Genomic DNA, 27,848 nt, shown 5'->3' on the forward strand with positions numbered 1-27,848 from the left:
CAGCAAGAGAGGGAACACAAGCAGGGAGAATGGGAGAGGGAGAAGCAGGCTTCCCGCGGAGCAGGAAGCAGGATGCGGGGCTCGATCCCAGGACCCTGGGATCATGACCTGAGACGAAGGCAGAGGCTTAACGATTGAGCCACCCAGGCGCCCCATCCTGAACTAATTTTAGACTTGCAGAGAAGTTGCAAAAATAGTACAGAGAGGGGCGCCTGGGTGGCTCAGTCGTTAAGCCTCTGCCTTCGTCTCAGGTCATGATCCCAGGGTCCTGGGATCGAGCCCCGCATCGGGCTCCCTGCTCCGCGGGAAGCCTGCTTCTCCCTCTCCCACTCCCCCTGCTTGTGATCCTGCTCTCGCTGTCTCTCTGTCAAATAAATAAATAAAATCTTTAAAAAAAAAAAAATAGTACAGAGAGTTTTATATACCCTTGATCCAGCTTTCCCTAATGTTAGCATCTTATGTAATCAAAGTGATTATCAAAACAAGGAAATTAACACTAGTGTAATACTGTCAACTAAAATAAATTAATTTTTATTCATAACTTACTAGTTATTCCACTAATGCCTCCTTAAAATTTCCTTGTCACTTGATATCTGTCACATTGTACAGCAGAAAGCTGTTTCTTCACTTTCACTAAATTGAATTCATTGAATTTCATTATACTTAAAATATAATAAACCTCTCCTGAGGTTAGAGAGCATAGATAGAGTGTGGTCAATTTCCATGACTCTGTGACTTTTCTGGGATGTAGAAGGGAGATGGTGGTGGCAACTACTGCGGAATGGACACTGGCGAGGCAGGTATGTCAAAAGGGTATCCCAAGGTGTGAGTGAGAGCATCACTGAAAGGGACATCCATAGGTCTAAGCTGGATAGAAAGTAAAATCAAAAGAAATAAAGGTCAAAGAAAACAAAAAGGGCGCCTGGGTGACTCAATCGGTTAAACGTCTGCCTTCAGCTCAGGTCATGATCTCAGGGTCCTGGGATGGAGCCCCACATCGGGCTCCCTGCTCAGCGGGGAGTCTGCTTCTCCCCCTCCCTCGGCCCCTCCCCCCTGCTCAACTGCGCTCGTGTTCTCTCTCTCTCTCAAATACAAGAAGAGGCTAAGGAACTTGAAGTCACAATGGGGATAAAAAGCAGAACTATAAGACTGGGCACCAAATGTGATGGGGATATGAACAAAATCTGGTCATTTAATTTTTATTTTGATTATTCAGAGGGTAGAATATTCTATGTCATGAACATCCCTCTAACAATGGTGTGCCCAAACAGAAGACAGCTATTCCTTAAAGTGTAATAATAGACGTATTCCCCTGTTAGAAACTCTTAACAATCTCACAGGGTCCACTTGTGCAGGATGAAGGCATGGGCAATGTGAAATAACAGAAGGCTGTGATTAGAGACCATAGAGTTGCAGTGTTATCTATAACCAATAAAGTCACAGACTGAGTCTGTAGTAAGACCAAAAATTGAAACTAACAGGCCTAGTTTCCAAGCCCCAACTTTTAACACATTATCTAGAATAATTTTTCAATTAAAATTTCACACAAGCATGCACACATACATATACCATTTCTGACTATAAAAGTAACGTGTGTTTGCTATAAAAAATTTAGAAAATACATAAATATCTACCTGCTTTCCCTTGCTATATGTTACAGTGGGCTCTTCAATAGCTTAGACTAGTGGTTTTTTCTGTAAAGGATCAGACGGTAAAAGTTCTAGGCTTTACAGGCTTGAACGTGTCTGTTGCAACTACTCAACTTTACCCTCTGCACCTATTGAGATGAATGCTGTGTTTTTCTTCTTTACTCTGCTAATACTGGTTAATTACACTCATTTCTTTTCAAATGCTGAAAAATGGAAGCAGCCATAGACAATACATAAAAAAATGGATGTGGCTGTGTATCAATAACATTTTACTTAAAAGCAGTTAATGGGCTGGATTTGGTGCTACAGCTGTAGCTTGTCAACCTCCACTTTAGACTACAAGTAGGCTTATAACTTAAATATTAGTCAAGAGAAATAAACCAGCATGCTAATTTATATTTATTATGTTTAGTTTATTATGATTCAGGTACTGTGCTAAAAACTATAGACAAAAAGACATTACTTGAGGTTAAAGGTAATGGGGAAATACATGGTATGTTCAAAGTGAAGTAGGAAACAAGAGAAAAAGCAGTTAAGACTGACTGAAAGGAATCATGGAAAGGAATTAAGGAAGGCTTAATCAAGAAGAAAGCACTTGACCAGAGTCTTACTGGACTTCGTTTCATTTTTTTAATTAAAGAATTTTATAGCATTTTATGTTTAAACACAAGCCTACCTTGGAATAAGAAAGTGCTATTTGTTGAAACACAGCATCATCTGGTGATTTACTATATGTGGCAAGCCCTTGTTCATCATCATCAAAAGGGTAGTTCACTACCAAAGAACCTGCAAAGGGAAAAGAGGAAAATGTATCATGTTATCTCCTTCAAGATGGATCATCAACATAAAGTACACTTTCACAATACTGCCAGAGACAGGAAACCAATACAATTTTCCAAGGCTAATTTCCTCATTAGAAATGAAGAAGTTGCTAATTTCCTCAATGGAAAATCAACTGGATAAGTGAAATATTAAATAGCTATGATGACACTTAAAGGTTGCCTTAACTAGAAAGGTCTTAGGAATTTACCTGAACTTCTAGGTATAATTTATGTCAGAGCCAAAACCAGAAGTACACAGGCTTAATTTAAAGTTTCAGTCTTATAATACATAGGATCAGAAAAAATGAGCAAAATTCGATACTTTTCTAGTAAAATTCAGACATTTATAATATCATGGAATTTTAAAATAAGAAAGGATCTTTGAGGGGTGCCTGGGTGGCTCAGTCGGTTAAGCAACTGCCTTCAGTTCAGGTCATGATCCCAGGGTCCTGGGATCAAGCACTGCGTCGGGCTCCTTGCTCAGCAAGGAGCCTGCTTTTCCCTCTCCCTCTGCCCCTCCCTGCTGCTTGTGCTCTCTCTCCCTCTCACTCTCTTACAAATAAATAAATAAAATCTTAAAAAAAAAAATTAAATTAAAAAAAAAGAAAGGATCCTTTAAATTCAATTAATCCATCCTCTTCATTTTGCAGATGTGGAGTCTAAAACAGAGAGGTTAAATGACTAATGTACGGAGAGCAGAGCCGGCCCTGACCTACACTCAGTAAAAAATGCTAAAAATTTCCCTTATGCTCACATTAGAAATTAGTCAACTGGAGTTGCATTGTATGATTTTTCATGACTTAAGATAAAGGAAGTGATACTTTAAAACATATGTAAATGATATCAAGTCCCTTCATGCTCCCCATAGGGCATAAAGAAGTTAGGGTGTTTCTCAGGTAAGAGCCCTGAGCTACACATGCCTACTCTCCTACCACAAGATGAAATCCCTTATTTTCCTATTAGTCACATTGTTTTCATTTGTTCATCTGTCCACGTATCCTACCTACTACTACTAAGCTACACATCTTTGTACTTTTTATCGTTCCACTTCATGGGAATGGAAGTGAAAGAACATATTCAATTTGAATTCAGATGAAGTAATCCTGTGGTAACAAATACCAGCCAACATTTATACAGAGAAAAACATTCTTTAAGAAGCAAGTATGGGGCGCCTGGGTGGCTCAGTTGGTTAAGCGACTGCCTTCGGCTCAGGTCATGATCCCAGGGTCCTGGGATCGAGTCCCACATCGGGCTCCCGGCTCAGCGGGAAGCCTGCTTCTCCCTCTCCCACTCCCCCTGCTTGTGTTCCTGCTCTCGCTGTCTCTGTCTCTGTCAAATAAATAAATAAAATTAAAAAAAAAAAAAAAAGCAAGTATGAAGAACTATGTTCATTCTATTCCCCAAAATAGTTCTAACAAGAACAAGTATACTTCAATACCTCTTCTTAGACAAATTTAACGTCTCAAAAAAATTTAATTTCACCCCAGAACTATGACCCATATCTAAAAATTCGAACAGAAAAAAGTCAACATCAACGTCTATTCAATACTATTTTTCAAACAGCTAATTTTCTAAGGACAGGAAAAAAGGTCATAAGAGACATTTCTGGGGCGCCTGGGTGGCTCAGTTATTAAGCGTCTGCCTTCGTCTGAGGTCATGATCCCAGGGTCCTGGGATCGAGCCCCACATCGGGCCCCACATCTGGCTCCCTGATCCGCGGGAAGCCTGCTTCTCCCTCTCCCTCTCCCCCTGCTTGTGTTCCCTCTCGCTGTGCCTCTCTCTGTCAAATAAATAAAACCTTTAAAAAAAAAAAAGAGACATTTCTATGAAACAGTCTATTTTAAAAAAATAATTAGTATCAACCTAAAAAGCAGGAACAATAAAGGAAAAAAACACATAAATTTGACTTCATCAAAATGAAAAACTTCTGTGTGTCAAGGACATTATTAAGAAAGTTAAAATTTAAAAAAAGTTAAAATACAACCTATAGAACAGAGAACAGGAGAAAATATTTCAAAATCAGCAATCTGATGAGGGTCTAGAATCCAGATTATATAAAGAACTCTTACAGCTCAATGAAAAGACAAAAAAAATTTTTAATTGGCGAAAGACTTGAACAGATATTTCTCCCAAGCAGATAACACAAACGGCCAAGTACAAGAAAAGATGCTCATTATTAGTCATCAGAGAAATGCAAATCAAAACTACAATGAAATACCATTCTTTACCCACTAAAATGACTGTAATATAAAAATAGAAACTAACAAGTGTTGATGAGGATGTAGAAAAACTGGAACCAGGGACACCTGGGTGGCTCAGTCAGTTAAGCATCTGCCTTCGGCTCAGGTCATGATCCCAGGGTCCTGGGATCAAGTCCCGCATTGGGCTCCTGGCTCAGCAGGGAGCTTGCTTCTCCCTCTGCCTGCCACTCCCCCTGCTTGTGCTCTCTCTCTGACAAATATATAAATAAATAAAATCTGTCCTATGGTGAGTGCTGTGAATTGTGTAAGACTGTTGAATCACAGACCTGTACCTCTGAAGCAAATAATACATTATATGCTAAAAAAAAAAGAAGATAGCAGAAAGGGAAAAATGAAGGGAGGTAAATCGGAGGGGAAAACGAACGATGAAAGACTATGGACTCTGAGAAACAAACTGAGGGTTCTAAAGGAGAGGGGGGTGGGGGGATGGGTTAACCTGGTGATGGGTATTAAAGAGGGCACATATTGAATGGAGCACTGGGTGTTATATGTAAACAATGAATAATGGAACACTACATCAAAGAGTAATGATGTGGTGGGGCGCCTGGGTGGCTCAGTTGGTTAAGCGACTGCCTTCGGCTCAGGTCATGATCCTGGAGTCCTGGGATCGAGTCCCGCGTCGGGCTCCCTGCTCGGCGGGGAGCCTGCTTCTCCCTCTGACCTGCCCCCCTCTCATGTGCTCTCTCTCTCTCGTTCTCTCTGTCTCAAATTAAAAAAAAAAAAATCACTTAAAAAAAAAGTAATGATGTGGGGGTGGAGCAAGATGGCGGAGGAGCAGGAGACCTGGATTTCGTCTCCTCTCAGGAATTCAGCTGGATAGGGATCAAAGCAATCTGAACACCTACGAACTCAACAGGAGATCGGAGAAAAGAAGAGCAACAACTCTCTGAACAGAAAAGCGACCACTTTCTGGAAGGTAGGACGTGCGGAGAAGTGAATCCGAGGCGATATTTGGGAGGATAGATGGCGGGGGAGGGGCCTCCATGGGCAGCTTCTGGCAAGTGATAGAACCACGGAGCACAAAATCGGAACTTTTAGAAGTCTGCTCACTGAGGGACGTCATTCTGGTGGCTAAGCGGGGGGTGGAACCCTGGTAGGACAGTGTGGTCTCAGGACCCTGGGGGTCACAGAAAGACCGGGGGTACCTGAGTGCGGCAGAGCTCCCAGGTATCGGAGCGGGGAAGCCGGCTGCAGAGACGGAGCCCAGGCACAGGCTCTCAGCTCGGGGTTGCCATAAACCGTGATCCACGGCACAGTCGGGCCACTGCTCCTCCATCAGGGACTCAACAAGCGGCAGATCCGGGGAGACTCACCTTCCTCCCCTGGGAGGAGCGGCTCGGGAGCCCACCGCAGGGATCTGCTGGGTTTGGAGACTCCACACGGGGTCAGGTGCCAGAGATAGAACCGCGCGGTCACAGGCCGGGTGAGCACGGAGTGCGGCCGGAGACCGGGGAGATGGGAGTGACTGGCGGCTTTTCTCTGGGGGCTCGCTGAGGAGCAGGGCCCCGAGTTCTCGGCTCCTCCGAGGCAGAGATTGGGAGGCTGCCATTTTCACTCTCTTCCTCCAAAGCTGGACGGAAAGCTTGCAGGGAACAAAAGCTCTGGAGAGCAAACCCGAGCAGATTACTTAGTCCGGACCGGGCAAGGGCGGGGCAATTCCGCCTCCAGCAAAGACTTTTGGAAACCATGGCAACAGGCCCCTCCCCCAGAAGATCAGCGAGAACAGCCAGCCAAGACCAAGTTTACCGCTCAATGAGAACGGTGGAACTCCAGCGCTAGGGGAATAATGCACATAGAATTCATGGCTTTTTTACCATGATTCTTTAGTCTTTCAAGGTTAATTTTTTTTTTAACTGTCTTTTTTTTTTTTTGAATTTTTCTTTTTCCCTTTTTCAACCAACATCTTATCAATCCCTTTTTTAAAAAACATTTTTATTTTTCATTTTTAGAGTCATATTCTATCCCTTCATAGTAGTTACCCGTATTTTTGGCATATATATATATAAGTTGTTCTCTCTTTAAAATTTTGAGATAGTTTCTTCTAACAGATCAAAATATACCCTCAATCTCTATTGTATGGTTTTTTCTATTCCCCTGCCTGATCACATTCTCTCCCTTTTTTTTTCTCTCTTGTTTTTTTAAATCCTCTTCTTTCTTTTTTCAAACTTCTTATCAATTCTTTTTATAAAATTTTTTATAATTTCCATCTTTACAGTCATATTCCATCCCTTCATCATATCAACCCTTATTTTTGTACATATATAAGTTTTTCTTTCTTTAAAATTTTGGGAGGCACTTTCTTCTTTTTTTTTTTTTAAAGATTTTATTTATTTATTTGAGAGAGAGAGAATGAGAGACAGAGAGCATGAGAGGGAGGAGGGTCAGAGGGAGAAGCAGACTCCCTGCTGAGCAGGGAGCCCGATGCGGGACGCGATCCCAGGACTCCAAGATCATGACCTGAGCCGAAGGCAGTCGCTTAACCAACTGAGCCACCCAGGCGCCCTGGCAGGCACTTTCTTCTAACAAACCAAATACACCCAAAATCTAGTGTGTGGCACTGATCTATATATCAGCCTGATCATATATATTTTTTTTTAAAGATTTTATTTATTTATTTATTTGACAGAGAGAGAGAGACAGCGAGAGCAGGAACACAAGCAAGGGGAATGGGAGAGGGAGAAGCAGGCTTCCCGCCGAGCAGGGAGCCCGATGCGGGACTCGATCCCAGGACCCTGGGATCATGACCTGAGCCGAAGGCAGATGCTTAACGACTGAGCCACCTAGGCGCCCCCAGCCTGATCATATTTGATCACATTCTGGTTTTTTGTTTTGTTTTGTTCTGTTTTTGTTTGTTTTTATCTTTATCTTTTTTTTTTTTTCCTTTTTTCTCTCTTTCCCTTTCTTTTCCCACTGCTTCAGGTCTCTTCTGATTTGTTTAGAGTATATTTTCTGGGGACGTTGTTACCTGTTAGCATTTTGTTCTCTCATTAATCTATTCTCCTCTGGACAAAATGACAAGATGGAAAAAATCACCTCAACAAAAAGAACAAGAGGTAGTACCGACTGCCGGGGACCTACTCAATATGGACATTAGTATGATGTCAGATCTAGAGTTCAGAATCATCACTTTAAAGATACTAGCTGGGCTTGAAGAAAGCATGGAAGTTATTAGAGAAACCCTTTCTGGAGAAGTAAAAGAACTAAAATCTAACCAAGTTGAAATCAAAAAGGCTATTAATGAGGTGCAATCAAATATCCTAACTGCTAGGATAAATGAGGCAGAAGAGAGAATCAGTGATATAGAAGACCAAATGATGGAAAATAAAGAAGCTGAGAAAAAGATAAACAACTACTGGACCACGAGGGCAGAATTCGAGAGATAAGCGATACCATAAGATGAAACAACATTAGAATAATTGGGATCCCAGAAGAAGAAGAAAGAGAGAGAGGGGCAGAAGGTATAATGGAGCAAATTATAGCAGAGAACTTCCCTAAGTTGGGGAAGGAAACAGGCATGAAAATCCAGGAAGCACAGAGAACCCCTCTCAAAATCAATAAAAATAGGTCAACACCCCGACATCTAATAGTAAAACTTACGAGTCTCATAGACAAAGAGAAAATCCTGAAAGCAGCTCGGGAGAAGAGATCTGTAACCTACAATGGTAGAAACATTAGATTGGCAACAGACCTATCCACAGAGACCTGGCAGGCCAGAAAGGACTGGCAGGATATCTTCAGAGCACTAAATGAGAAAAATATGCAGCCAAGAATACTATATCCAGCTAGGCTGTCACTGAAAATAGAAGGAGAGATAAAAAGCTTCCAGGACCAACAAAAACTAAAGGAATTTGCAAACACGAAACCAGCCCTACAAGAAATATTGAAAGGGGTCCTCTAAGCAAAGAGAGAGCCTAAAAGCAACATAGACCAGAAAGGAACACAGACAATATACAGTAACAGTCACCTTACAGGCAATACAATGGCACTAAATTCCTATCTTTCAATAGTTACCCTGAATGTAAAGGACTAAATGCCCCAATCAAAAGACACAGGCTATCAGATTGGATTAAAAAACAAGACCCATCGATATGCTGTCTGCAAGAGACTCATTTTAGACCCAAAGACACCCCCAGATTGAAAGTGAGGGGGTGGAAAACCATTTACCATGCTAATGGACACCAAAAGAAAGCTGGGGTGGCAATCCTTATATCAGACAAATTAGATTTTAAACCAAAGACTGTAATAAGAGATGAGGAAGGACACTATATCCTACTTAAAGGGTCTATCCAACAAGAAGATCTAACAATTGTAAATATCTATGCCTCTAACATGGGAGCAGCCAATTATACAAGCCAATTAATAACAAAAGCAAAGAAACACATCGACAACAATACAATAATAGTGGGGGACTTTAACACCCCCCTCACGGAAATGGACAGATCGTCTAAGCAAAAGATCAACAAGGAAATAAAGACTTTAAATGACACACTGTACCAAATGGACTTCACAGACATATTCAGAACATTCCATCCCAAAGCAACAGAATACACATTCTTCTCTAGTGCCCATGGAACATTCTCCAGAATCGATCACATCCTAGGTCATAAATCAGGTCTCAACCGGTACCAAAAGATTGGGATCATTCCCTGCCTATTTTCAGACCACGATGCTTTGAAACTAGAACTCAATCACAAGAGGAAAGTCGGAAAGAACTCAAATACATGGAGGCTAAGGAGCATCCTACTAAAGAATGAATGGGTCAACCAGGAAATTAAAGAAGAATTAAAATAATTCATGGAAACCAATGAAAATGAAAACACAACTATTCTAAATCTTTGGGATGCAGCAAAGGCAGTCCTAAGAGGAAAGTATATAGCAATACAAGCCTTTCTCAAGAAACAAGAAAGGTCTCAAGTACACAACCTAACCCTACACCTAAAGGAGCTGGAGAAAGAACAGCAAATAAAGCCTAAACCCAGCAGGAGAAGAGAAATAATAAAGATCAGAGCAGAAATCAATGAAATAGAAACTAAAAGAACAGTAGAACAGATCAACGAAACTAGGAGCTGGTTCTTTGAAAGAATTAACAAGATTGATAAACCCCTGGCCAGACTTATCAAAAAGAAAAGAGAAATGACCCAAATCAACAAAATCATGAATGAGAGAGGAGAGATCACAACCAATACCAAAGAAATACAAACAATTATAAGAACATATTATGAGCAACTCTATGCCAGCAAATGAGATAACCTGGAAGAAATGGATGCATTCCTAGAGATGTATCAACTACCAAAACTGAACCAGGAAGAAATAGAAAACCTGAACAGACCTATAACCACTAAGGAAATTGAAGCAGTCATCAAAAATCTCCCAACAAACAAAAGCCCAGGGCCAGATGGCTTCCCAGGGGAATTCTACCAAACATTTCAAGAAGAATTAATACTTATTCTTCTGAAACTGTTCCAAAAAATAGAAATGGAAGGAAAACTTCCAAACTCATTTTATGAGGCCACCATTACCTTGATCCCAAAACCAGACAAAGACCCCATCAAAAAGGAGAACTACAGACCAATATCCCTGATGAACATGGATGCCAAAATTCTCACCAAAATACTAGCCAATAGGATCCAACAGTACATTAAAAGGATTATTCACCACGACCAAGTGGGACTTATCCCTGGGCTGCAAGGTTGGTTCAATATCCGCAAATCAATCAACGTGATACAATACATTAACAAAAGAAAGAACAAGAATCATATGATCCTCTCAATAGATGCAGAAAAAGCATTTGACAAAGTACAGCATCCTTTCTTGATCAAAACTCTTCAGAGTATAGGCATAGAGGGTACATACCTCAATATCATAAAAGCCATCTATGAAAAACCTACAGCAAATATCATTCTCAATGGGGAAAAACTGAGAGCTTTCCCCCTAAGGTCCGGAATGCGGCAGGGATGTCCACTATCACCACTGCTATTCAACATAGTATTAGAAGTCCTAGCCACAGCAATCAGACAACAAAAAGAAATAAAAGGCATCCAAATTGGCAAAGAAGAAGTCAACCTCTCACTCTTTGCAGATGATATGATACTTTATGTGGAAAACCCCAAAGACTCCACCCCAAAACTGCTAGAACTCATACAGGAATTCAGTAAAGTGGGAGGATATTAAATCAATACACAGAAGTCAGTGGCATTCCTATACACCAACAAGAAGACAGAAGAGAAAGAGAAATTAAGGAGTCGATCCCATTTACAATTGCACCCAAAACCATAAGATACCTAGGAATAAATCTAACCAAAGAGGCAAAGGATCTGTACTCAGAAAACTATAAATTACTCATGAAAGAAATTGAGGAAGACACAAAGAAATGGAAAAACGTTCCATGCTCATGGATTGGAAGAACAAATATTGTGAAGATGTCAATGCTACCTAGAGCAATCTACACATTCAATGCAATCCCCATCAAAATACCATCCACTTTTTTCAAAGAAATGGAACAAATCATCCTAAAATTTGTATGGAACCAGAAAAGACCCCGCATAGCCAGAGGAATGTTGAAAAAGAAAAGCAAAGCTGGCGGCATCACAATTCCGGACTTCCAGCTCTATTACAAAGCTGTCATCATCAAGACAGTATGGTACTGGCACAAAAACAGACACATAGATCAATGGAACAGAATAGAGAGCCCAGAAATGGACCCTCAACTCTATGGTCAACTCATCTTTGACAAAGCAGGAAAGAATGTCCAATGGAAAAAAGACAGTCTCTTCAACAAATGGTGTTGGGAAAATTGGATAGCCACATGCAGAAGAATGAAACTGGACCATTTCCTTACACCACACACAAAAAGAGACTCCAAATGGTTGAAAGACCTCAATATGAGACAGGAGTCCATCAAAATCCTAAAGGAGAACACAGGCAGCAACCTCTTCGACCTCAGCCGCAGCAACTTCTTCCTAGAAACATCGCCAAAGGCAAGGGAAGCAAGGGCAAAAATGAACTATTGGGACTTCATCAAGATAAAAAGCTTTTTCAAAGCAAAGGAAACAGTCAACAAAACCGAAAGACAACCAACAGAATGGGAGAAGATATTTGCAAATGACATATCAGATAAAGGGCTAGTATCCAAAATCTATAAAGAACTTATCAAACTCAACACCCAAAGAACAAAGAATCCAATCAAGAAATGGGCAGAAGACATGAACAGATAGTTTTCCAGAGAAGACATCCAAATGGCCAACAGACACATGAAAAAGTGCTCAAGATCGCTCGGCATCAGGGAAATCCAAATCAAAACCTCAATGAGATACCACCTCACACCAGTCAGAATGGCTAAAATTAACAAGTCAGGAAATGACAGATGTTGGCGGGGATGCAGAGAAAGGGGAACCCTCCTACACTGTTGGTGGGAATGCAAGCTGGTGCAGCCACTCTGGAAAACAGTATGGAGGTTCATCAAAAAGTTGAAAATAGAGCTATCCTATGATCCAGCAATTGCACTACTGGGTATTTACCCCAAAGATACAAAAGTAGGGATCCGAAAGGGTACGTGCACCCCAATGTTTATAGCAGCAATGTCCACAATAGCCAAACTGTGGAAAGAGCCAAGATGTCCATCGACAGATGAATGGACAAAGAAGAAGTGGCATATATATACAATGGAATATTATGCAGCCATCAATAGGAATGAGATCTTGCCATTTGCAACGACGTGGATGGAACTGGAGGGTATTATGCTGAGCGAAGTAAGTCAAACAGAGAAAGACATGTATCATATGACCTCACTGATATGAGGAATTCTTAATCTCAGGAAACAAACTGAGGGTTGCTGGAGTGGAGGGTGGGGTGGGCGGGATGGGGTGACTGGGTGATAGACACTGGGGAGGGTATGTGCTCTGGTAAGCGCTGTGAATTATGCAAGACTGTTGAATCTCAGATCTGTACCTCTGAAACAAATAATGCAATATATGTTAAGAAAAAAAAGAAGAAGAAGAAGATAGCAGGAGGGGAAGAATGAAGGCGGGGAAATCGGAGGGGTAGACGAACCATGAGAGATGATGGACTCTGAAAAACAAACTGAGGGTTCTAGAGGGGAGGGGGGTGGGAGGATGGGTTAGCCTGGTGATGGGTATTGAGGAGGGCACATTCTGCACAGAGCACTGGGTGTTATGCACAAACAATGAATCATGGAACACTACATCTAAAACTAATGATGTAATGTATGGGAATTAACATAACAATAAAAAAGTAAAAAAAAAGTAATGATGTAATGTATGGTGATTAACATAACATAATAAAATAAAATTAAAAAATAAAGAAAAACTGGAACCTTCATACATTGCTGGGGATGTAAAATGGGATGGCAACTGTGGAAACCAGTTTGGCAGTTCCTTAAAAAGCTAAACATGCAATTATCATATGGTGGTATTTCCATCAAAAACTAAATATGGCTAAATGAAATAAGTCAGTCACAGAAAGACAAATGACATATTATTTCACTCATATGTGGAAATGAAGAAACAAAACAAATGAACAAAGAAAAAAAGAGACAGACAGAAAACAGACTCTTAACTATAGAGAATAAACTAAGGATTACCAGAGGGGAGGTGGGTGGGGGAAGGGGGAAATAGGTGAAAGGGATTAAGAGTGTATTTATCATGATGAGCGCTGAGTAACGTACAGAATTGTTGAATCACTATATTGTACATCTGAAACTAATATAACATGTATGTTAACTACACTGGAATTAAATTTTTTTAGAAAGCACTAAACATGGAATTACCCAAAAGAACTGAAAGCACAGACTCAGATATTTTATACCATTGTTCACAGCAATATTATTCATAATAGTGAACAAATGGAAACAACCCAAATGTCCCTCAATGGAAAAATGGATAAATAAATTGTGGTATATACATACAACGAAATATTATTTGGCCATAAAAAGGAAAGAAGTATTAATAAATGCTACAATATGAATGAACTTGAAAACATTATGCTAAGCGAAAGAAGACACAAAAGATCACATATTGCATGATTCCATTTCTATGAAATATCCAAAACAGGCAAGTCCACAGGGACAGAACACAGACTGGTTGCTACCAGGGCTTGAGGGGAGGGGAAAATAGGGAGCAACTGTTTAATGGGTAAGAAATTTCCTTTTGGGGAGATGAAAATGTTTTGGAGCTAAATAGAGATGGTGGTTGCACAACATTGTGAATGTACTAAATGTCACTGAATTGTTCACTTTAACATGATTAATTTTATGTTATATGAATTTCACCTCAATAAAAAAATTAGTATCAAAATTTACAAGGAGGAATTTTACTTTTCTCTATAGTCTTTCAAAATCCTTCTAAATTGTTGACACCAAAGAAATCCTCTTTTAAATTTCTTTGCTAAGATTTCAAAACCCATTTAAAGATTTTATGACGAGAAAACAAAATATGTCATGGAGAGGGAGAGGTAGATGGCAGTAGAATAGGAGGACCCTAGGCTCACCTCATCCCATGAATACAGCTAGATAACTATCAAATCCTAAATACCCCAGAAATTGATCTGAAGACTGGCAGAACAAATTCCACAACTAAACATAGAGAAGAGGCCACTAAACATAGAGAAGAGGCCACATGGAAGAAGGTAGGAAGTGTGGAGACACGGTTTAGGAGAGAAATGGATCATGGCCACTGGGGTGGAAAGAGAACCATGGTTGCAGAGAAGGGCAAGAGACAGAGGGATGCACAGGGGAAAGCAAATCCCCACAGCAACTGGTTTGGAAAGCAAAAAGGCCTGACTTCCACGAGTCCTTGCAACCAGTGAGGCTTAAAGCCTGGAGGTTTAGGGGCTCCTAGGTGGCTCAGTCATTGGGCATCTGCCTTCAGCTCAGGTCATGATCCCAGGGTCCTGGGATCAAGCCCCACATCTGGCTCCCAGCCCGGCAGGAAGCCTGCTTCTCCCTCTCCCACTCCTCCTGCTTGTGTTCTTGCTCTCGCTATCTCTCTGTCAAATAAATAAATGAAATCTTTTTTTTTTTAAAGATTTTATTGTTTTATTTGAGAGAGAGAATGAGATAGAGAGAGAGAGAGCATGAGAGGGAGGAGGGTCAGAGGGAGAAGCAGACTCCCTGCTGAGCAGGGAGCCCGATGCGGGACTCGATCCCGGGACTCTAGGATCATGACCTGAGCCAAAGGCAGTCGCTTAACCAACTGAGCCACCCAGTCGCCCCTAAATAAATAAAATCTTAAAAAAAAAAAAAAAAGCCTGTAGTTTTAAAGGCCAGCATGCTTGGCTCTGAGAGAGCTTAGAGGACATTGGGGCTGCTCTTGAAGAGAAGGCAGGAGAAACAGCCCATGGACATACAGCATGGAAGCAGCAATCTGAAGAGCACCCGGGGCACACAATGGGGAGGTTACTTGTTCATCTCAGACTGTGTCCCAGAGAGGCAGCATTCATGGAGATACTCCTTCAGGAACAAGGAAACTGGCCAGAGCTATCTCCCTCCCCCATCCCTCAGCATAAGGACAGGGCCACCTGTGGGAACAAGTGCAGTGCTGACATGCAATACCTAACTTGTTTACACCAAGCCCTATACACCATACCCCCAACTTCCCACCTCCATACTCTGGAAGAACCACCCTTCCCAGTCTTGCTTGCTTGAGTCCCAACCTGGTGGGCCCCCTCCCCCAGAAGACTGGCCCAACCCCTGCCCACAGTGCATCTCCTGAACTGGGAGTTCTGTAGGGCTTCAGTTCCAGTGGTGGTGGCAACAGATCTCATTTCACAAGCAAACCAGAGCATATTTAGTTAAAACTCACCACATTCAGGCCAGGGACCAAACACTGCCCATAACAGGCAAAGAGAGCCTCTGCAGGCAACTGGCCTGAAGGATAAAGTAGCCAGGACAAAACAGGAGAGCACACACAGAACACACTGAAGACACTCCTAGAAGCACCAGGCTTTTAGGGGAAGAGGGGACGCTACACAGAGCAGGGTAATACAGGACCTCTTCATAAGGCCATTATCCTCAAGATAGAAGATATAGCTGACTTTCCTAACACAGAGGAACAGGCACAGAAACTTAGATAAAATGAGAAGACAGAGAAATTTGACCCAAATGAAAGAACAGGACAAGGCCATGGCTAGAGATCTAAGCAAAACAGATATAAATAACATGCCTAATAGAGAATTTAAAGCAATGATCATAAGGATACTCACTGGACTTGAGAAAAGAGTGGAGGACATCAATGGGACCATTAACACAGACATAAAGAATAACAGCAGAGTTAAAGGGGTCAATAAATGAAATGTTTGATGGAATGAACAGACCTAGAAGACAGAGTAATAGAAAGTAGTAAGTCTGAACAAAAGGGAGAAGAAAAGAATTATGCAAAATGAGTCTAGACTTAGGGAACTCAGTGATTCCATCAAACATAATAACATTTATATTATAGGAGTCCCAGAGGAAGAAAAGTGAGAAAGGGGGGCAGAGAATTTATTTGAAGAAATAACAGCTAAAAACTGCCCTAATCTGGGGAAGGAAACAAATATGCAGATCCAGGAGGCACAGAGATCCCCCAACAAAATCAACAAAAGTAGATCCACACCAAGACATATTGTAATTAAAATGGCAAAATATACTGATAAAGAAAAAATACTAAAAGCTGCAAGACAAAAGACAGTTACATACAAAGGAAACCCCATAAAGCTATCAGCAGAAACCTTCTAAGTCAGAGAGGAGTGGCATGATACACTCAAAGTGCTAAATGGGACCAAGAATACTCTATCCGGCAAGGCTATCATCCAGAATGGAAGGAGAGATAAAGAGTTTCCCACACGAACAAAAAAAACAAAAGGAGTTCATGACCAGTAAAGCAGCCCTACAAGAAATACGAAAGGGGACTCTTTGAGTAAAAAGGAGAGATAAAAAGTGACAGTATGAAGGCAGTTAACACAAAAGCAGTAAAAATGAATATTCTTGTAAAAAAATCAGTCAAGGAACTAATGAAATAAAAGAATGTAAAATATGACACCATATACCTAAAACATAAGGAGGAGAGGAGTAAAGAATGGGTTCAAATTTAAACAACCATCAACTTAATATAGATTGCTATATGCAGAAGATGTTATATACAAATCTAATGGTAACCACAAATCAAAAACCACTAATAAATTTGCAAAGAATAAAGAGAAAGAAATCCGAATATATCACTAAAGAAAACCAGCAAACCATGGAAGAGAGACAAGGAAGGATAAGAGAAAATCTTCAGAAACAACCATAAAACAAGTAATCAAATGGCAATAAATACATACCTATCAATAATTACTCTGAATATAAATGGACTAAACACTCCAATCAAAAGACACAGAGTGACAGAATGGAAAAAAAACAAGATCCATCTATATGCTGCCTACAAGGGACTCATTTTAGACCTAAAGACAGCTGCAGATTGAAAGTGAGGGAAATGGAGAAACATCTATCATGCAAATGGAAGTCAAAAGAAAGCCAGAGTAGCAATACTTGTACCAGACAAAATAGCCTTTAAAACAAACACTGTTACAAGAGACAAAGAAGGACACTATACAATAATAAAGGGGATGATCCAACAAGAAGATATAACAATTGTAAATATTTATGCACCCAGGGATGCCTGGGTGGCTCAGTCAGTTAAGCATCTGCCTTTGGCTCAGGTCAGGATCCCAGGGTCCTGGGATTGAGTCCCGTGTTGGGCTCCTTGCTCAGCAGGGAGCCTGCTTCTCCCTCTCCCTCTGCTTGCTGCTCCCCCTGCTTGTGCATGCTCTCTGACAAATAAATAAAATATTTAAAAAAAATTTATGTACCCAATATGGGGGCACTCAAATACATAAAACAGTTAATAATAAACATAAAGGAAATAATTGATAATAATAGAATAATTGGAGACTTTAACATCCCACTTACATCAATGAACAGATCATCTAAACAGAAAATCAACAAGGGAACAATGGCTTTGAATGACACACTGGACCAGATGGATTTAACAGATATATTCATCCTAAAACAGCAGAATATACATTCTTTCCAAGTGCATGTTTACACTCTCCAGAATAGATCACATATTGGGCCACAAAGCAAGCCTCAACAAATTTAAAAAGATCGAAGTCATACCATGCATCTTTTCTGACCACAATGCTATAAAATTAGAAGTTAACCACAAGAAAAAATCTGGAAAGACCACAAATACATGGAGGTTAAATAGCATGTTACTAAACAATGGATAGGTCAATCAGAAAATAAAAGAAGAAATAAAAAAGTGCATGGAAACAAATGAAAATGAAAACACAATGGTTCAAAACCTTTGGGATGCAGCAAAAGTGGTTCTAAAAGGGAAGTTTACAGCAAAATATGTCCTGCAAAGAAACAAGTGCACATGACTAAGATGTATCCCCCACCATGCCAAGGTCTTGATACCACATGTGTAAATCTGTAAATTATTTTCATTGGAATGTAACTAGTATTATAAACATCGTAAGTGTGTACTGTCATTCTAAAGTGGCAGGTAAAAAGAATAAATAAAAAATAAATAAAATAAAATAAATGGCAGGTTAATCTAAATGCCATCAAATCTCAACTGTGATACTTTATTAGATATTCCAACATATGTTGATGCTAAATTACTTCCCTTACCCCTGGTGCTAATACCTTGTGCTCTTTCTTTTAAAAAACAGCTTTACAGGGGCGCCTGGGTGGCTCAGTTGGTTAAGCGACTGCCTTCGGCTCAGGTCATGATCCTGGAGTTCCGGGATCGAGTCCCGCATCGGGCTCCCTGCTCAGCAGGGAGTCTGCTTCTCCCTCTGACCCTCCTCCCTCTCATGCTCTCTGTCTCTCATTCTCTCTCTCGCAAATAAATAAAAAATCTTAAAAACAAAAAACAACAACAACAAAAAAACAGCTTTACTGGGATGAAGAGCTGACCCCTAAACAACAGGGGCTTGAATTGCATGGATCCACTTACATGCAGATTTTTATCACTACAGTACTAAAATGTATTTCTTAATGATTTTGTAGAAATGTATTTCTATAAATGATTTTCTTAGTAACATAAAATTTTCTTTTTTCAAGCTTGCTTCATTCTAAGAATACAGTATATAATATATACAACATACAAATATTATGTGTTAATCAACTGTTGAGTTATCGGTAAGGCTTCTGGCCAACAGTGAGCTCTTAGTAGTTAAGTTTGGGGGGAGTCAAAAGTTATACATGGATTTTCAACTGCACAGGGGCTAGCCCCCTTAACCCTCATGTTGTTCAGGGGTCAACTGTAATTCACATAACATACATCCATCCATTTAAAGTATATAATTCAACATTGTTTAGTACATTCACAGGGTTGTACAACCATATCTAATTATAGATCATTTCATCATGCCAAAAGAAAACCCTATACCCATTAGTAGTCACTCCCATTTCCTCCCACCACTATTCACCATAGCCTGAGGCAACCACAAATCTATTACCTATCTCTATGCATTTACCTATTCTGAACATTTCATAAAATGTAATCATATATGGTTTTTGGTGACTGGCTTCTACCACTTAGCATATTTTCAAGGTTCATTTATGTTGTAAAATGCATCAGGACTTCATTGCTTTTCACGGTCGAATAATAGTCAATTGTATGAGTATGCTACATTTTATTTATCCAATCATCAGTTGATGGATATTTGGGTTTATACTTTTAGGTTATTATGAATAATGCTACTATGAATATTCATGTACAAGTTTACATGTAGACATCTTTTCAGTTCTCTTTGGTATTTACACTTCACTCTTACTCATACAGCCCTAGTTGGACATTGTGATGATTTTTAATCTTGAACTCCTGCTGAATTATATGAAGGTATATAAACCCAAACACCACAAGAGAATGAGGCTATTGTGCTGCAGTTAAATTCATAGTAAGGAAAAAAATAAGAGAATGTCTTATAAACCTACATAAAAGAGTATTAAATCTTAGGGAAGAATAGGACTAAAGATTTCCAGTTTGTTAGTGTTTAATTTTTCTGAATGACAAAGAGTATGTTACCAAATTCCCAGTGAGAGGGATAAATATAAAACACATGTGAAGGATAAATATAAAACACTTGAAGAACTAAGTGTGGGGGGTGGGAGAGGAGGGAGAGAGGGACAAGGGGAGAGAGAGATAGGGGGAGGGAGGGAGGGAGAAGAAAGTGGGGAGGGAGTATAGGGGAGGGGAAGAGTGGGAGAGGAAGGGGGGGAAATAGCCAGGAAATTGGCTTAAAAAGCAATGAGAAAAGATCTTTATAACTGTCTGCTGTAAAAGCGATAATAAGATACCCATTTTAAGATAGCCTAAGACTATAAACAGATAACATTCCACCAGGATTTTCAAATGCTCTCAACAAGAAATAATTACTGGAATATCAAGTTGCTATTACCTCCATGCAGGTTTGCTGACAGTACAAACGGATAGGACTTCATCCAGCTCATTACAGCAATAGTTTCTGGTTGGGTAGGATCTGTGATCTGAAAGAACTGGTCTGGGAAATTTCGGTTCAGGTCAAAGTTGTTGCTGTTGTTTCTGCCAATTACACTTACTGAATCTCCTGTATGATAAAGTATTTAAATTTTAGCCATGTTTCATTTACATTTTAATCCAACACATACTACTTCAGCTATCTTAACTCAAAGGTAAATGTGAACACATCAGGCTTCACTATGATTAATCACATTATGATTAAAACACACATTTTCTGGTATTGTACATTAAAAAAGTATATCTCTTCCAGATCTTTTGAACAGAAAGGTAAAACCATTATCCTTTCATTTCTGCCCTCTGTTCATACTTTGAAGGGAAAAAAATCCAACTGTATAAATTATATTAGAGTATTGGCTCAAAAAAAAGTACTGCTCAATTGTCAATAATCCATACACAATGACATGATCACAATGTTGAGTGGACATGACTAATCAGAGGAAGGTTCTATTGTATTGATATACACATCACTAAAACATCGTAAAGAAATAGACCAAATGAAAAGAAGAAAATTGTGATATGCTTACATTAAAGTAATCACAAAAAGGTAGTCAGTCAAGAACATAGTTGGAAGTTTAACCTGATGAAGAAAGGGTTGAGGGTGCCTGGGTGGCTCAGTTGGTTAAGCGACTGCCTTCGGCTCAGGTCATGATCCTGGAGTCCCGGGATCGAGTCCCACATCGGGCTCCCTGCTCAGCAGGGGGTCTGCTTCTCCCTCTGACCCTCCCCCCTCTCATGTGCTCTCTCTCTCATTGTCTCTCTCTCAAATAAATAAATAAAAAATCTTTAAAAAAAAAAAAAGGGTTGAATTTAAATTTACTCCTTTTTAATAAGGAGCGGGAATTCTATTATAATCATAGTGATGAGAAAAATTTGCAAGTGAATGAGAAAAACCTACTGGAGGGTTCACTAGTAGTAAATAGTTTTATCTCTCAGAAAGGTCTCAAAAGAGGAAGATGGAGGGATTTGTGAAGCTGACAAAGAATAAGGTCCTTAGCGAAGTAAACTGAATAATAAAAAATGGATTAACCTGGTCATTCATTAGGTGATTCTCTCAGTGTTCAGTCAGTGAGAGTCATGTGGTTGCATATTCATATGGTGGTACCTACTCTACTCACTGGTATGATTGCCTGGAAGGAACCACAGTTTGGGAAAAAACAGATTCTCACACTCCTAGCGTTCCACATAAAGTGGCCCCTGTAAGCAAGTTGCCCCGGACCCTGCTGACTATACTGCCCCAGGAGAGGTGGGCTGGCCCAGAGGAGGCAGAGAAATGGTACTCAATAACTCAGCAGGTTTATAATATGCATGCATGGGGAGCACAACTGGGAGTCAATTTAGAGTTACCGGCTTCAAAAGAAATTTGGTTTGAGTTTTCACCTATGAGATAGTGTTCCCAATACAATAATTTAACAAAATTACTATGTAACAGTAATTAAAAAAAATAATTAAACGTATTTTATTAAGTTATTTGTTAATTTATTATTAATCAAATAATTTCTTTAAAATTATTGTTAGAATGGAAAAATTTATTAAAATCTTATATTATTTTTTTAGGAAATAAGAGCCATTACCAAAGTGGAGAACTCCATTAAATATAAACTTGATATCATAACTGTTGAATGAACTAGCCAATCTTATAAGAATACGAAAGCCAGAACAATTATATAAGAACAAAATAATAAATTCCAAGGAAACAACCAGTTCAAACTCTCTTCTACTCCCAAATAATCACGCTATATGATAATCAAAAAGGTTAAGCATTAATAGACAGCTATTCTTTACCTTCCTGGGCCTTTTCATACCCATCAGGATTCATGGATGGCATCAGGTGAATTCTAGTGCTGCGAACTAAATCTGTCACTTCAGGGTCTGTTCCAAAGTTCTTACAAAGGTATTCAATGAGGTTCAATAGCAGTTCTCGTCCAACTACTTCATTTCCATGCATATTTCCAATATACTTAAATTCTGGTTCACCTGTAAACAAAATAATTACATGGAAGAGTTTTTTTCCTTTTTATTTTAGCATGGACTCTATTTTTTCCCCAACATGTAAGACCCTGAACCAAAAATTTAAAAAAAGATATATTTTGGCAAAAGAAGCAGGAAAAAGTATCTTATAAAGCAGCTTCCTTACAATATACATGTCTGAGGAGGCTCAAAGCACACACACACACACACACACACACATACAGATATGCACATGCCATATAATATGAAAATAAAAATACTATTAGCAGAAGAAAATCTAATCTGGGCGCCTGGGTGGCTCAGTTGGTTAAGCGACTGCCTTCGGCTCAGGTCATGATCCTGGAGTCCCGGGATCGAGTCCCACATCGGGCTCCCTGCTCGGCGGGGAGTCTGCTTCTCCCTCTCCCACTCCCCCTACTTGTGTTCCCTCTCTCGCTGTGTCTCTCTCTCTGTCAAATAAATAAATAAATAAATAAATAAAAAGAAAATCTAGTCTATGCAGTATATTAAATACTGTGCCTAATATGGATTATTAAATGGATTTCCTTTTTTTCTCGCAAAAGATTGGTTACATTTCTTTTTTTCTTTTAAAGATTTTATTTATTTATTTGACAGAGAGGGAGATAGCGAGAGCAGGAACACAAGCAGGGGGAGTGGGAGAGGGAGAAGCAGGCTTCCCGCCGAGCAGGGAGCCAGATGCAGGGCTCGATCCCAGGACCCTGGGATCATGACCTGAGCCGAAGGCAGACGCTTAACTGACTGAGCCACCCAGACACCCCTGGTTACATTTTCTTTGTTTCAGTTATACATACTTAAGGTGACTTTTCTAGATGAAACACAGAAATATGGTACATAGTTCTGAAAGGCACTACTGAAATTCTGTATAAGACCATGCTAATTACCTGGTTCATGGACACCTGGATTATCAGATATCTCCATTACATAAAGTTCTCTTGACTCCACTGATTTTCCTAATGAATAAAGCCGGGTGATGTTAGGATATTCATTGGCAAACCTTCTCAAGAAGATTTCCATATCCGGGAAATGGTGGTGGTGAAAGTCCTTGGGCTGAATTGGCTGGTGGAAGGATTGTGTTCCAGGAAGATTATTAAGCAGAGCAACTGTGCTAACAGTTACTACCACCTCAGTTGTGTCAGGGATTATGGAAGCCACGGTTGGCCGAAGGGAAAAATTCACCTTTGTGGCTGGTCCTTCTTTCACTATTATATTATTAATTGTCAGTGGCATATACCTGAAAAAAATTTTTTTGAAAAAGTAGGTGGCTTGGAGTTAGATTCAAACACACAATGCTTTAACATTATAAAAGCACAATAGCCTTTTCATACTCTTACACTTAGTGGTCTATCAAAACTCAAACTAAATAAAGATAAATGGGTAAATTCAAGACTTCTAGGATATGATCTCAGAGAATCCCATATTAAGTCTTTAAAGAACTATTTCTCTCACCCTCATCCCAGTTCCACACATTAGAATGCTTACCAAAAATTACATGCAAAGGAAAGAGTAATATGAAAGATGGAGGTCATTAACCCATTGTAACCATTGCTACAATACTCAAAGAAGGGATAAACCGTCCCAATTCTTTGCTGTGCCTTTTCAAACTTACATTCCAACTACTTTCGTAAATAGGAAAGTTCAAAATTAAATGAAACATTTTCAATTAAATCCTTAGCAAACTGAGCTTCCAGAAAGGAGTCCGGGGAGGTGAGAAACCACTCATTTCATATATTAGAAAGCTGATGTTAAGACAACTTTTTAAAATGTCTTTCCCAGAGCTCCGAGTTTCTTCTACTCTGTACTCAATTAGCTTTGAGGCAATGCTTTACACAGCTGACCATCTTTTTAAGCGTTTGAAACTGTCCTTCCTCACAATTTTACAATTATGCTTCATATCCAGTTATACTGTTAGACTATGTTACAAAAGATTCCACAATACTATTTTTTCACTATAAAAGGGAAAAATCAGAATACAAGGAAAAATAAAAGCCAGATACAGTAAATAACATTTCCTAGACTGTATTTCTGTCTTAGCTATAAATAGAGGCTTGATATTTTTAGATTCTAAATTCTTACCCAGTTGAAACAGCTGTAATGTTGTAAGTTCCAGGAACAAGTAATCTGTGGAAATCACCAAATCTGCCTGTTATGATATTATGATTAATACCAGCCACTGAGATGGTTGCGTTCTCTAAACCAGATCCCGTTACTGAATCTTTAACAAATCCTTTAACTCCAATGTGAACCTAAAAAAACATGAATCAAAGTAGACTGCATAACCTCTCTTCATTGATGCTAGAACTGCTAAAAAAAAAAAAAAAAAAAGGTTGCTTCTGTATTTTCCTATGCTCCAAGTGAAAATAAAATATAGACAAAAAATACTGACTCTTAAACTTAAGTCATATGTGTCTGACATGTAGACTAGTAATATGCTTTTGAAATTCCCTCTCCTCCAAATCAGACTTCTAATTTTCTCAACAAGTAATAATTTCTCATTAAGTAATAATTTCTGGTATATTCAATCATATATTACCCTGTCTGATATTTAAATTAAACTGATGTCCATGGTTCATATAGTGGTCAAAGGCTCTCTAGCAAATATGATCACATGACATTGTAAGAACCTGACAGTACAAGTTTGGCTGATTATTTCAGTCTATAATGTTCTAAGACAATCAGAGAAAGCCCTCCAGAGGAAGAGAACTGTTAAGGATTGTTATTCCAATGCAACTGAATTTCTCCCTTACATCATCCGCTATTTCTATTCCCCAACCTTCCAGTCAGCTACTTTTACCTTTTCAATCAATGTGATCAAAGACTCACGATTGTTCTCCCATTCTTGTCGAAGCTGCGAAGCAGGTGGGTACTTGCAACAAGATAGCTCTAATGTGATCTCAAAACAGTTGGCCCATACATAATTGTAATCTTGCATACCACCTGTAACATAAAGGAAAAAATAAGTTTACTCTCAGAAAGACCAAAAAAATTAAATGAGCCATCTCTGCATCTATAAATTTTCTTTTCATAACATTGTTTGAAATTGGGGAAGGCTCTTGGATTACAGAGCAGACTAAGAAGGAAGGTTAAAGGAATATACACTGAAAAGGAATATACATAAAGGAAATGTATTTGACTGATAGGATGAACAATTATGAAGAGCACAAACACATCAGTTAATAACAACAGTAATAATGATAACAGCTTTACATTTGGGTGTTTGCCATATGCCAGACCTGTCCTACGAGCTTTGAGAGTATTAACATTTAATCTTTACAGCAAGTGTATAAGGTAGGTATTATTTCACCCATTTTATGTGAGAAGTAGGATACAGAGAGAGGTTAAGATTTTTGATAGCATGAGCATGAAAGGTACACATGATCTTAAAGTTGTGAAGGATGTTCATGCCAAAGCATTATTAAGTGCCTACTATTCTAACTGTATTTCCCTTTTCAAGAAGGTGGCAAGAGAAAAAAGAAAGGCCAAACATAGGGTGGTGCAGTTACACAAATGGGGGAGGGGGAGAAGGTGAGACACAACAAACCCTTTCAAAATGTGTTCAATGGAAGAGGCAAGTAAAAAGGGGAGTAAGCCTCCACAGCCGACTACCTTCACCACTTCTACACCCATATAAGCCCACATACTCATTCTGTAGAAAGCTTATTACCTTATCATTCCTGTCACTTGATTTTTTTAATAGACTTTATTTTTTAAGGCAATTTTAGGTTCATAGCAAAATTGAGAAGGTACATTTACCCCCTGTCCCTAAACAAGCATGTCTCCCTCATTATCAACATCTGCACCAAAGTGGTACATTTGTTATAACTGATGAACCTACATTATTGACATGTTCTTACCACCCAAAGTCCACAAATTACATTAGGGTTAACTCTTGGTATTGTATATCCTATGGGTTTTGACAAATGTATAGTGACATGTTTCTACCATTACAGTATCATATAGAGTAGTTTCACTGCCCTAAAAATCCATTGTGCCCCACCTAATAACCCCTCCCCCTCCCTAACCTTTGGCAACCACTAATCTTTTTTTTTTTTTTAATTTTTTAAGATTTTATTTATTTGTGAGAGAGAGATTGAGAGACAAAGAGCATGAGAGGGAGGAGGGTCAGAGGGAGAAGCAGACTCCCTGCTGAGCAGGGAGCCCGATGTGGGACTTGATCCCGGGACTCCAGGACCATGACCTGAGCCGAAGGCAGCCGCTTAACCAACTGAGCCATCCAGGCGCCCGGCAACCACTAATCTTTTTACTATTGCCATATGGCTTGGCCTTTTCCAGAATGTCATATAGTTGGAATCTCACAGTATATAGCCTTTTCAGATTGGTTTCTTTCATTTAGTAATAGGCATTTAAAGTTCCTCCATGTCTTTTTATGACTTAATAGTTTTCTTTTTAGTGCTGAATGATATGCCATTGTCTGGATGTACCACAGTTTATTTTACCTGTTTACCTACTGAAGGATGCGTTGGTTGCTTCCAAGTTTTGACAATTATGAATTAAGGCACTATAAACATCTGTATACAGATTTTTGTGTGGACATAAGTTTTCAACTCCTTTGGGTAAATACCAAGGAGCATAGTTGCTGGATCATATAGTAAGACTATGTTTGGTTTTTTAAGAAACCACCAAACTGTTTTCCAAAGTGGTTGTAGCATTTTGCCTTCCCCTATCACCAATGAAAGAGAGTTCTTGTTGCTTCATGTCTTTGTCAGCATTTGTTGTCAGTGTTCTGGATTTTGGCCCTTCTGGTAGGTGGGAAGTGGTAACTTGTTGCTTTAATTTGCATTTCCCTGATGACATGCAATGTGGAGCATCTTTTCTTTCTTTTTTGAAAACTTTATTGATTTACTTGAGACAGAGAGAGAGCCTGCACGACTGGGGGGAGGGGCACAGGGAGAAGCAGACTCCCTGCTGAGCAGGGAGCCCGATGCAATGCAGGGCTCCATTCAGGACCCTGGATCACAACCTAAACCGAAGGCAGATGCTTAACTGACTGAGCCATCCAGGCTCCCCATATCTTTTCATGTTTATTTGCCACTTGTATAACTCTTTTTTTTTTAAAGATTATTTATTTATTTATTTATTTGAGAGAGAGAGAATGAGAGACAGAGAGCACGAGAGGGAGGAAGGTCAGAGGGAGAAGCAGTCTCCCCGCCGAGCAGGGAGCCCGATGCGGGACTCGATCCCGGGACTCCAGGATCATGACCTGAGCCGAAGGCAATCGCCTAACCAACTGAGCCACCCAGGCGCCCTATAACTCTTTTTATTTAAAGATTTTATTTATTAATTTGAGAGAGAGAGAGATCAAGTGGATGGAGGAGCAGAGGGCTAGGGACAAGCAGACTCTGCACTGAGCGCAGAGCCCAATGTGGGGCTCAATCCCATAACCCTGAGGTCATGACCTGAGCCAAAATCAGGAGTCAGATGCTTAACTGACTGAGCCACCCAGGCGCCCCTGCCACCTGTATAACTTCCTTGGTAAGGTGTCTGTTAAGGTCTCTGGCCCACTTTTTAATCAGGTTATTTTTTTTATTGTTGAGTTTTAATTAAGAGTTCTTCATGTATTTTATTTTA

General features: G+C 39.6%; 1 protein-coding gene across 1 annotated transcript in view; it reads right to left on the reverse strand.

The window, feature by feature from the left end:
• The window catches only part of CPD (carboxypeptidase D), a 79,656-nt gene that overhangs the window by 24,930 nt on the left and 26,878 nt on the right, over nucleotides 1–27,848 (reverse strand). Inside the window, exons 3-8 of the mRNA XM_021704578.1 lie at nucleotides 25,054–25,196; nucleotides 24,336–24,505; nucleotides 23,144–23,493; nucleotides 22,056–22,247; nucleotides 20,173–20,340; nucleotides 2,326–2,435 (exon numbers count right to left, since the gene is read on the reverse strand). Of these exons, the coding sequence (XP_021560253.1) occupies nucleotides 2,326–2,435; nucleotides 20,173–20,340; nucleotides 22,056–22,247; nucleotides 23,144–23,493; nucleotides 24,336–24,505; nucleotides 25,054–25,196 (1,133 nt within the window). The remainder of the gene's footprint in view (nucleotides 1–2,325; nucleotides 2,436–20,172; nucleotides 20,341–22,055; nucleotides 22,248–23,143; nucleotides 23,494–24,335; nucleotides 24,506–25,053; nucleotides 25,197–27,848) is intronic.

Source organism: Neomonachus schauinslandi, chromosome 15 (genome assembly GCF_002201575.2).
Source record: "Neomonachus schauinslandi chromosome 15, ASM220157v2, whole genome shotgun sequence".
NCBI lineage: Eukaryota > Metazoa > Chordata > Mammalia > Carnivora > Phocidae > Neomonachus > Neomonachus schauinslandi.